The following is a 12,691-nucleotide window of genomic DNA, read 5'->3' on the forward strand; positions in this document are numbered from 1 at the left end:
AACCCACGCTTCAACAACTTCTACCCGACAAGAGGGCAACACTTTAAAGGCCGCAGAGGATATAAGGGCAGCAACAACGGCAATTCAAACTGCGAGTGTTCTCCCCTCGGCCCAGCTGAGTGTTGGGGGGAGGAGGGCTGGTTTTGTTACTCCTGGCTTGGGAAGCCATTACAGTGGACGTATGGGTTTTCTAGACAGTACAGGGGTACCAAATAGAGTTCTACGGGTCCCCCCGTCAATTCGCCCACCTTCACCCAATCTCCTTTTCTGCCACGGATGTAGCTTTGGTAGACGAAGAGGTCTCAGCCCTGCTTTAGAAGGGGCAATCTGCTGAACGGCGGTTCACCTGGAGGGTTTTCTCAGCCACCTCTTCTTGGTTGACAAGGCAGATGGGGGCCGAAAGCCAGTGATCAATCCCTGGGATTTTAACGAGTGGCTGGTGTATCGCCACTTCATGATGGAGGGTATCCATCTTCTCAGGGATGTGCTGCTTCCGACTGATTGGATGGTGCGCCTGGACCTGAAAGAGGAGTACCCGATGGTCCAGATAATTTCCCCACCGTCGTTTCCTCCAACTTCTCTGGCACGGCCAGGCATACGAGTTTCTAACTCTGCCTTTCGGCCTCTCATCCGCACCTTGGTGCTTTGCCAAGGTCCTCACGATAGTGGTGGGGTTTTTGTGGGCCAAGGGATCTGGCTTATCATCTATTAGGACAATATGCTCATCCTGGCGCAGTGCCCCTCGAGACTGAGGGCGCATCTTCAGACTGTAGTAGACCTATTGGAGGGCCATGGTTTCGTGATCAATGAGCAAAAATCTCTCCTCCTCCCGGCGCAAAAAGCTGTCTTTCTGGATTTTATCATAGACTCCACCTCTACCTCATTGAGTCTTCCCTCTCGGAAGATCGCAAATATACATCACAAGATGCGACAGACTCTGGCCGAACAGCGTACCTCCCTGAGACAGATCGCGTGCCTTGTGGGTCTGCTCTCCGCCTCGATTCAGGAATTCTTTCCCGGCCCGCTGCACTATCGGGCCCTGCCACGTCTGAAAGCATACCACTTGAGGAAAGGCCTCACGTACTTGCAAGTGGTTCTGTAGACAGACTAGGTGAGGGAAGAGCTGGAGTGGTGGCAAGCTCACATGGAAGCCTGTAACGGAAGCTATCTTTGGTTCCGATCTAAACTTGGTGATAGAGTCGGATGCCAGCCGGTCAGGCTTGGGAGCTCGGTGTGGGGATTTCTCCACAGGCCGAAATTGGTCTCAAGAGCAGCACCTACACATAAATTGCCTGGAGCTCTTAGCAGGGTCGTTTGCAGCCCGATGCTGGACCAAGGACCGGATACAGTCCTCTGTACTGTTAAAGATGGAAAATGTCTCGGCGGTGAGATTTATCAATCATTTGGGGGGTACCAAATCCCAGGCATTGCCGAACATGGCCAAGGAGTTCTGGAATTTCTGCTTGGACAACTAGGTGTCGGTAACAGCAGAATACCTCCCCAGCCAGGACATAAGTTGGCAGATTGGCACTCTCGTCACCTACGGGACGCCAGCCTCTGGAAGCTGGATCCGCAGGTCTTTTGCCTGCTGGCCGACAGGTGGGGGCCTTTCTCCATCATCTGGTTTGCATGTCTCCTCGACCACCAGCTGCCTCGGTTCTTCAGCTGGAGGCTGGACCCGCTGGCAGAGGCGACTGACGCTTTTCTCCAGGACTGGAGCCGAGAGAGTGGTTACGCCTTCCCACATTCTCAATGATCACATGGACTGAGCCCTTGGTCCACAGGCAGAGGGCGAAGGTGGTGTTGATAGCATTGCTCTGGAGGTCGCAAGTGTGGTTTCCAATTCTACTGGAACTTTCCTGGGCTTCTCCAACCCGACTATCCCACTTTCATCACAATCTAGTGAATCCGGACAACAAGGCCCATCATTTGGTGGAGTAGGGCTTGATACACCTCATGGCATGGCGGATTACAGGCAGAGGTGGAGACTCTCAAGCCTTTCAGGCCACCCGGAGTTCCTGTTGTCCAGGGCCTGGGCCGACAGCACGTCCAAGCGTTATCGGTCCTCATGGACAAGATGGGTATGCTGATGTTTGCGAAGGGAAGTGGATCCCGTGTGATCAGATACGACTCACGTCCTCAATTTCCTTGCAAGTTTGGCAGAAAAGGGATTGGCGTATCGGTCAATAAATGTCATCCAGTCCGCCATCTCGGCAGAGCATTCCCCGTTGGAGGGAGCACGGGTGGGCGAACATCATTCTGTCTGCAGGTTACTGTGAGGGATCCGTTTGTCTCTCCCTCCAGAACCGTAGTATTGTACTCTTTAGGATGTCAATATGGTCTTGAACCTTTTCTTATCGAGGCAACCAAATCGCTTCCTGTCTCGGAAAGAGATTTCTGTGAAGCTGGCGATGTTGCTGTGCCTCATCTCTTGCAGGAGGGTGTCAGACGTACGTGCCCTGGATATCACGGCTAGAGGTTTTTCCGCTGACGGGGTAACATTCACAATAAGTTGACGTACCAAGTGGAATACCAGCACTATCTCCTGTCCAGCCTTTGCTGTTTCTCCTAAACTTTGTGTGGTGAAATGCCTTAAGGCCTATGAGGAGGTAACGGAGGAAGTCCGCCCGCCAGGTGAACGACAACTCCTGATCGCACTGAGAAAACTGTTCAAGGCGGTCTCTTCACCCACAATAGTACGCTGGGTTAGGTGGGTAATGCAAGAGGCGGGTATCAACACAAAAGCCTTCAGGGCACATTCAGCATGGGGGCGATGGCCTCAAAAGCATTCACTTTGGGTGCTCGCTTGGAAGACCTCATGAGGGCAGCATACTGGTCTCAGACTCCACTTTTAAGAGGAATTATTTCAAACCGGTGCGGAATTTGGCCCAAATGGTGGTAAGTAAGCTTTGAAGGAGCATAATCCTTGCCTCCGGTCCTGACGTAGAATAAAAATGTGCCTAGCTCTACTGAAGGTAAGTTTCAATCCTATTAAGGACACGGAGGCGAGGATTACCCCACCCAGCAACCAGGAGGGATGCGGACCCGCCCATAAGGGAATAAATCGTCTGTTTTCGTTGATTACATGTACTATGAAATTTTAACAGAGTTTCTGTATCTATGGTTCTCTCTGCTGTATGACAAGCTGGGTATTCGCTCTTTCCAGTTACTGACGCACGTCTTTACAGGAAAGACTGGGCCAAAACAAGATGCATGAGAGAAAAAAGAATGGTGTGATTCGCGTGACGGAAGAGGAGGAACAGAAAGTGCCAGAGATTATTATTATGGGAGTCTGACCAAGGACATTGACAAAGGACTAAACTATTTTTTGCAGTTGTTCCCTGGTTTTCATGGGAAATGCAGTTGTCTTAATGGCGGCTGTGTATAAAGTGTTCATTAAAAGCGAAGATGGAATAAGCATAATCCTCGCCTCTGTGTCATTAATAGAACTGAAACTTACCTTCACAAGAGCTAGGCAAATTTTCATTCCATAGTGATGACCGCACATTTTCTTTACTTCTACAATACAATGAAAGGTGGCGATGAGCCCAGTCACTAGGCTAAGATAAATAAATGGAATTAAAAATTCGACGTACAACTCCCCAAATCATGTTCCTTCTGTGTACATGAAAACAGATAGGTAAAAATATTCTGTTTTTCAAAGACACCTTTGAGCACACTATAATTAATACTCCACACAAAAACTATTCTTGTAATTTTTTAATTCTAGTCTTCAAGCCTCAAGCCAACATGTGTTTTGTCGTACTATTGTTATGTCTTTGACTTCATCAGGGCTCATATATATAATTCTCTACATGTATCCCAAAAAAATTGGCAGAAAGTATAATAATATGAAACGTGGGACGTTTCTCAGTGTGTGGAGATCTCACAGCTCGATCTGAAGAGAAACATCTCACAAGTAATATTATCCTTTCTGTAGCTATAACTTGAATACATGTGGAGAATTAGATTTACGAGCCCTGATGAAGTCAAAGACGTAATGCCAGTAGGATGAAACACGTGTTGGCTAGAGACTTGAAGATTAGAATTAAAGAATCACAAGAATGGACAATTTTAATGTAGACTATGAATTATAGTGTGCTCTAAGTTGTCGTTGAAAAACAGCTATTGTTGGCTATTAAAGGATGCGTGGTGGCTGCCTTACCTAGAAGAGCACCATAGTATGCATAAAATATTTGTAGATTGACGATATGGAATAGTGGGTGTGTGCCGGATGATACAGTGACACATATATATATACATAAAAATATATACTGTACTCATTGCTACCTTGAGCAGCAAGCATAAAGACAGTCCTGCTCGGCGATTGTAGCCCCACCCAAAATGTCAGTTGCTTCAACATGTAGTTGTTCTGCACATAAATGTAGTGTGGTCGTAGGTAGTTTGCAATAGCAGGCAGGGCAGCAGAGCTTGGGCCACAGTAAAGAGCAGAAGGAGGTTACGGCCAAATTGTGTCAGTAGGTCTATAGAGGGCCGCCTGAATCCCAGCTTGAGAAACCAGGTGAAGGGAAGATTAGGTGACAAAGATAGTGGAGGTGGCAGACTGTCATTCACAGTGTCTTTGCTGTGAACATTGGCTGGGTTTATGATCTGAGCCAGATCAAGGTTTCCTAATAAGAACAGCACCCCATTTGTGTGACTGGGCATAGTGTCTGTGACAGCAACAGATCAAAACAAGAACCCTGCAAGGTCTATATGGTATTTGCGTGGTTCCTCGTTTTTTTCATTTCTGGTCATTGGCAGTATACCCAGTCATACAAGTAGGTACCATGTGTATCGGGAGATATGTGGGAGTGCCTGGTTGATATACATTTTGTGGATCCCCATGCCTTTCATAAAACTGTGAGGAAAAGGAGTGCATGTATTCTAAGATTGAGGGTTGCAAGACCTTCTGTGTAAAAGACTTTAAGGAATCCACACAAATCACTAGGGGTGGGTGGAATTTGCGTAATCGCGTTACACAAATCTCTGCGAAACGGTAAAAAATCTCCTCGAACACGGAATTGCTTGTCCGCGATGCTTTTTTACTGTTCGCAATCGCTGTTTGCGTGCTTGGGGGGAAATATCTTGTGAACACGCATTTGAGAACGCGAACAAGCAAAACAATTTTGCGAAGTCGCGGAAAGCAGAGTTTTGGGCAATTTTGCGTTCTCCGCGGAACGCGAAATTACTCAAATTCCGCAAGCGGAACGGAATTTACCGCCCAGGCCTACAAATCACACCACTCTGAACTCTCCTGGATGTCCACTTTTCAAAAATGTCTGAGTTTGGTAGGTTTACCTTGGTGGTGGCTAAACAAGGGCCCAAATTCCGGAGCTACTCCTATTGCCTGAATAGCTCACTTTTTGACAGGAAATGTTGATGTTTCTGCGTTGCGGTTTTGGGCTTGTTTTGTCGTGGGTGCTAAGCTCAGCCACATATGTAGGGTAGCATTTTTATTGTAAGAAGTGATATTAGGACATATGAATTTTGTGAATCCCCGCAAAAACATGAACTTCCCCTCACATAAATGAAAGGAAAAAGGTGTTTTAGCCAAAGCTTAAGGTTTGTAAGGACTTTTGGGCAAAAACAGTGTTCTATCCACACAAGCCAGACCACCTTGGACTCCCCTGTGTGTTCAGTCTGCAGAAAAAGTCTTGGTTTAGTACATTTTCATAGGTGGCAGCTGAGCCCAGCCCTAAAATCCACAGCTACCCACAGTGCAAAAGAAGTTGCTTACTGGGTGATAAGTGATGTCTCCAGGTGGATTCTGAAGCCTTCATTGTCCCAACCACGAGGTCCGGCCACACAACTGGGGTAACGTTTTTAATCAGGACAAGTGTGGGAAGACATGTAATATGACATTTGTTATTACCAATTGAATTTCTCTACTTGTTTGGCTTCCGGACGTGAGTGTGCAAGATAAAAAAAAAAAGTAAATTTGCAAATTGCCTTATTGCCTTATTAATCACATGATAGTATGGACAACCCCAAACACGGAGGCATACAAATAACCATTGTTCCTAAACTCAGTATCTTGTGCAAATTGAATACATAGGTATCCTTCACACTCATTTTTCGTTCATTGCATTTTAACATATGAATCACTGCATGGTCAGTACTCAATGAAAAATCATTATAAGCCGCAGCTCAGTCGTTCTCTGGGTACTGCGTGGTTTTGGAGAAAATACAAACCATATATATCCCAGTGATCAGAAGGTTCTAGCAGACATAATGATATGTTGCTTTTGTAAACCAGCCATTGTGACAAAAAATTACGGATGAAAATTTTCTTGCCAATCTCTATTTTCTCTTACTTATTTTCTTTAAAGTTTTATTTCAATGATTAGTTTCTTTGGATAAACCTTGCGGTATCGACACAAATGACCCCTTAATGAATTTAGTCTACTTAGAAATATATAGCATTCCGGGATCACCCATGGGTTTCACTCCTGTTTCCTCCGCAAACTGCAAGTAGGATGAAAGCACAACCATTTGCAAAAATGGACTACTTGTTAGAAAAATGCAAAAACTGTAGAAAAAATGTTTTGATACGACTCTGTTTGTTTCTGAAAGCTGGGACGATGGTAATCCTAGCACAACCAACCTCTAGTAGATGCCATCTTCGGGAAAAAAACATGCCGTCTTGCAATGCACTTTTATCCCATTTTCCCCTCAAAAAACATGAAATGCAGCTATATTTTCAATGGTGGTGGCTTTTCTTTGTATCTTTTTTCATACTTTTACATACGCTCATAACTACAAAAACAGGTTAATTACTGTAGAAACATCTTGTAATCTATATGTTGATTTTTTAACTGAACAGTTTTTGCGTCATGACAGTATATTACTTAAGTTGGTTTCTTGATATGTATATCCGAGTCTCCAAAGTTTGCTGTTTACTAAGCAATTTGATATTGTTTGACTGAATTAGATTATACTTCTAGATCCTTTTAAATGTGCTGATCTATCTGCTTGTTATATTTTGACTTACAGTGTTGCCCCTGATGAATGGACTATGTCAACGTCCCGAAATGCATTGGGCCATCAACATCTACATTGATTGAAGAAAGTCATTGAATTTCGATTTGCTTTTTTGCTTAAATCAGGTATTGTATTCATGATTGTTTAATGTTTCATCTATGAAGAAATATTTGCTTGTAATTGAATATCAAAAAAGATTCTTTTTGAGAAGAATGAATTGAATAGAATGGATTAGATGTTTTAAACTTGGTTTAACTTTTTTTGAACAATTTGTAAATCAACACTAGTAGTACGTACCTGAGTCTAGCAGGCAGTTTATCAAGCTAGCCCTCTTTTTAGTTATGTGTAAAGTATCACATATATCAATAAAGGTCCCTAGCACTAGGCAGAACACCCTCAGCAGTTAAGGGGTTAAAACTTTTAAGTATGTTTGATAACACATCTCTAAACTTCGAATTATGGCACTTCCACTCCAAATGTATACAGATTAAATTAATGAAAGATAGCTTCAATAAGCACAAGAGAGAAACACCCAAACTAGGTATATCTAGGGGGACCTCTGCCGATATCTGAATCTTCTACTTTTGTCCTGCTTTGACTTAATTTCCACCCTCCCCTTCATCTCTCGTAAGAACAACTCCGTATCCCGCTGAAAAAGAAATTCCCATGCTGAATAGATGCAGTTCAATTTTCATTCACAAGGCCGATTTAAACTACTTGTATCTGGTGTCTCAGAGACAATTCGAAAGCATGTGCCTATTACATTTCAAACTTGATCAAGGCCTCTTGAAACAGTCTCCAATTCACACCAAAATTAACTTTCAGAACCAAGAATTAAAAAATCTACACCTTTTTATTCCAGTTCTTTCTCAGTCAACTGGAACAATACAAAATGTTCACAACCTATAAAGCAATGAGAGCCCATTTACTCATGAGGAGTGCAAGAGAATAAACATCTGTTTGAAATGTTTTTCCTTGTCGTATTTTCTGAAAGGACGTATTTGATAAAGTGAATATTCGATCAATTCGGGAGAAAATATCTCATAAGAAAGGACAGTTTTATATACAGAAAATGCAGAGAACTCCAGTAAAATAACAATATACAACAGTCTTGTAATAATAAATGTGTACATAAAAGTATCTCTTTACAAAACAGCTTTTTTCCTAAAAATCATCAAAGTGGATGTGTTTGCTTGCTTCCCGAGACTTGGCCAGCCTGATTTTCTCAGCTTTAGCAATTAACTGCAAAGAGAAAACATAAAACAATTAATAATTAATGGTTGTTGACAAAAAATACAGTCAAGAAGGATGGTAGCATATTGTTTTGGTAAAAGACAGTAAAACAAGCTGTGCGGGTAGACGCCATAAGCAAAACATGCAGGCTCATGATTTTTTTGTAATAAGTATTACTATTAATTCACGGCACTTTAGTGAAGCTGAAAGTAAAGGTTGCATGCACATAAAGTATATGCCTGCATGAAATATATAAAATGAAAGAAATGGACAAGCTTGTAAGAGTCTGCACGTGAACGGGTACACAGAATACACCAAGGTTTCAGGTGGTATCATTTGTTGACACCAGTACATCTGTTATTTTCAACAAAAAACAAAAAATCTAGAAAAAAACACCACTGTCAGCGAACACCAATGACAGGTATTTAGTCTTCAAACCAAAGTCATTGAACCTGAGTAAATATTCCAGGTAAAGGCTGGCAAGACCGGAAAAGTAAACACTGTCACTTTGCCAAGTAACACCGTTTATATATCACAAAGTGTCAATCAATCTCAACGCAACCCCAGTGAGCAGTGATTGGATTGCAGAAAAAGACAGGTCCCCTCAAGCCTCTTCATTTGTTAGAATTCCATAGAAGACATCAGAGGATGTGCCACACAATTAGAACCCACAATATCTATCAGAACCGACGTTGCAAAAAGGTGCATAACTTACTTCTTTTTTTAAACAATTTTTATTGTTTTCATTACAATTATCTGAGCACGTTGACAATCAACACGACACTATTGTAGCCATAATCACAACACACCATTTTACATAATCAGGGTTAACAATGACAGTGCTATGAGAAGCAGTTCACCTAACAGCATAACTTACTTCTTTTAATCTATACTCTTCAGAATGAATATTTTCTGTACCGTAAAAAACATCCAGCAAAACACGACAGTTTGAAAGCTGGGCTCTTTGATAAGTCAAAAATAATCAACTGATATTCAGCCATGACATACGAGTAAAAGCAATAATATTTTGCAAATTCATAGAGAACAATAATAGGGTGTCTTGCTGGTCTACAGCAAACGTACCCACTTTCACTAAAAAAGAGCAGTGACTGTCCTGACGGTCAGTGTCTGCAGTTATCTCTTTAGGCAGTCTTGCTCTCTGCCTCTTAGCACTCCCTGGTAGGGCAGGACTGGCCATAGTGGGCACCAGGCGTTTTTCCGGTGGGGCGGAGGGGTGAGGCCCAATTCCCGAGCAATGGGGGCCGGTTCTGATACAGGGGGGCTGTTTTAGGGCAGTGCTGCAATATCGGCCACCTGTAACACAAGCGGCAGCAGCGGCTGCTGGACCAGCCCCCTCCTGGGGCTGGTCCAGCAGAATGGCCAGGGTTGACTGATGTTCCCAGTCAGGCCCTGCTCCCTGGAACAAATGACTATCCACCTCAAATAAAAATTACTTACCTTTGACAACAATCTTTCTGGGGATGGATCTATCTACCAGCAGATTCCCACCTTGTGAATACCCCAAGGCATCAGACTGGATTCTGAAATTTTTCAGAACTCTTCCAGCAATAGATGGTGCTGGCTCCATGTCAACACTGGAAGTGACAGCATCATGATATCACTTGAGCCATAAAGTCCCCACTCTTGGCGTGCAGACATCAGTTTCCCATCCATTTTGTCTGCCCCAAAGAGGTGAAAGGACAAGAAAGCCATCATGTGAGTTGGGGTGCAGTGCAATAACCTTCTTGAAATCCAATAAAAAATTGCCTAGGACCATCATTCTAGAGGGCCTTACTCATTACACCACAGAATGATGCTTCCGGACGAGGGAAGGGTGAGATTGGTGAGGAATAAGCAGGTAGGTAGAGCAACCACCAGAACGATAGCTAAAGAATGTAAGTACATTTTTCTTCTGATGGCTACTTCTACTATTTCTCAACTTGTGAAAAGATTTCCACGCAGTAGATTGCTTGGATGAGGGAAATGAAGTGATCATTACACAAGGAAGGCCTAGAGGAAAGAACCGGCAAACTGGTTGTCCCTGCGCACATCAGAGAACAAGCAGCAATGCTTTGTACAAGTAGGAAGGGATGCCCATGCGGCCACTCTGCCGATCTCCGCTGTTGGAACTCCCCTGGCCAAATGCCAAGATGGAAGACATGGCCTTAAAGCTAGATACCCTCTGGTAGATCTTTATGGGATAGAACACAGCACAACTTAATACACAGAATGATCCCTCAAGGTAATGCCAGACACATATTAGATGGACTGTGTAATGTTGCTGGTTAGGCAGAAAGACTGCGAAGGTTGCAAAAAAGTACAGAAATAGCTGGTATGTTAGCTGAGGGCAAGGGTTGTCTCTCAGTGGATAGCAGAGGTCAGTTTAAAAATAAAAGTATGCATCTGTAGCGACGACAGGGGTATGTACCTGCCTGTTAAGAACTTTACAGAACATTATATATGCTATAGGCGGTGTCTCCCGATGAAGCAACAAATTACATTGAGGTGCAAAAAGCCACGGATCAAAATTAAGATCAGGCAAACATATACAACTAAGTGAAGTCATCTCTGGCATTTCCAAACTGAAGAATTGGAAACCCTGGTCCAGATTGCTTGACAGTTCTTTTTTTAAAAATTATTATAAAACCTTCTGTCAAGAACTACCCTCAGTAGTAGCACCTTTATAACACCCTCTTGGGGGGCAACATGCAATATGGAATAATTGTCACAATAAATTATCTCAGTAATTCCAAATAGAGGAAAAAGATAAAACACTCTGCTCCCATAGGCTGATCTCCTTATGGAAATGTAACGTCCAGCTTTTCATAAGCAAGCGGACAGGGAAATTGGAGAGAGTTAGACCTGGATCAATCAGGTTTCATTTCAAACAGAGGCTGTGGTAATACTACAAAGAAACAGCTACATTAGATGTATAATGTAAACAAGATGAAGAAGTTGTTGGGCTCTTTGGATGTAAAGAAGGACTGATTGGGGTCACTGGAGCTTAGTGTTGAGGGGTTATGGAATTGGACTTACATTAACAAATTGGTTACTTAGCTGTTAAAGAGGTACAGAAGCTGCCAGAGTAAACAATTGTAAACCAGCCTGAGTAACCGGGTGCAAGAACATTAGACAAAGACTCCCGCCACCTGTGCTACTCAGCAAACATTGGAAATGGTAGCGTAAAAAAGATACAACGGAACAGAGAGTACAGGTGGGGAGAAAGATGCACAATTTACCTTTATACGTCAATCACAGGGCTGATGGTCGAACCAGAGCACTATGGTGCAGTCTCTGCTGCCAAAATAAACTACGATCAATCTAAAGTTCTAAACATTTTTGTACAAGCCGAATAGGTCATAGATCTAAAAAAAAGGAGTTCCTATTTCAGCGAGCAAAAGTCATAGTGACATAACTAGGGGTACAACTCTTCAGAAGATAAATGGGAAACATACGATTTGGCACTCAATGGGGGCTGTATTAGTGCAGAAATATTGCTGCACTCACAGTTAAGGATACCCCACAGATGTTATTTGTTTTACAGACTCTACTGCCTGGGAGGAGCCAGTTGTGCCCCCAGGTACTAAATGCACGCCACAGCGCGGACGAGCTCTCAGTTAAGAGTGGTTCTAGTGAGGGAACTGCTGATTGATTTTAAAGCTCAGCCTTGTAATCTTTGCACAAAAATCGAATTCTGTTTTACTCTGTCTTTCGTGTTAGATTCATTTTTAATTCCGGCTGTGCCGCAATCTGATTGGCCAGTGTTAACCAATCCGGGTCCAGCCTGGGAGGAGTCAGTTGTGCCCCCTAGGTACTAAATGCACACCGCAGTGTGGACGCGCAGGGGGCCCGCCGCAACTGCTCCAAAGACAAGCCGGTCTGCGCTCATCCGCGCCTGTACATAGCCAGGAGCTAGGGACCCTGCTCCATTATCACCCCTTAGGTTAGTGTATTCGCTGGAAGCCCTATCTTCTCTGCACTATGCAGTCTCTTGTAAGAATCACAGCTGGTACCCTGATTCCTGTCCCCCATACTGTAATCAATGCAATTTCAAGATGAGCACTTGCCTGCGACCTGGAGTTCCAAACCCTACATTGAAGGAATATAATATCTGCAGTTTAAATTGCCGCTCTCTGGTCAAACACTCTGCAGAGGTATCAGACCTCCTACAAGAGGGCTTTACTGATGTTTTATTCCTTACGCAGACGTGGCTCTCCAAGGACTCCATAGCTATACCAGCTCTGACGCTTCATGCAGGATACGCTATGAATAATGTGAATAGAGCGGTTGGGAGAGGGGGGCACAGCAACTATATATAAAACTGTCTACACCTGCAGTCTCACCCTGGAGGATATTTTCAATAGCGAAAGTGCGCAATGAAAACCTTACCAGACGGACAACATTACTGTACTCGACATAGAACCAATAGGCAGAGACAACGTCCTAAGAGTTTAGGCCATGAAGTGAGCACAAA

At 43.5% G+C, this 12,691-nt stretch overlaps 1 protein-coding gene across 2 annotated transcripts in view; it reads right to left on the reverse strand.

Moving 5' to 3' along the window:
* Nucleotides 1–8,023: 8,023 nt before the first annotated feature.
* The window catches only part of LOC147666375 (la-related protein 7-like), a 203,588-nt gene continuing 198,920 nt past the window's right edge, over nt 8,024–12,691 (reverse strand). For both annotated transcript variants that reach the window (XM_086949097.1, XM_086949096.1), the window contains exon 13: nt 8,024–8,226. In XM_086949097.1, coding sequence (XP_086805223.1) covers nt 8,149–8,226 — 78 coding nt within the window. In that variant the 3' untranslated portion in view covers nt 8,024–8,148. The remainder of the gene's footprint in view (nt 8,227–12,691) is intronic.

Source organism: Lissotriton vulgaris, unplaced genomic scaffold, assembly GCF_964263255.1.
Source record: "Lissotriton vulgaris unplaced genomic scaffold, aLisVul1.2 SCAFFOLD_871, whole genome shotgun sequence".
NCBI classification, from domain to species: Eukaryota; Metazoa; Chordata; class Amphibia; order Caudata; family Salamandridae; genus Lissotriton; species Lissotriton vulgaris.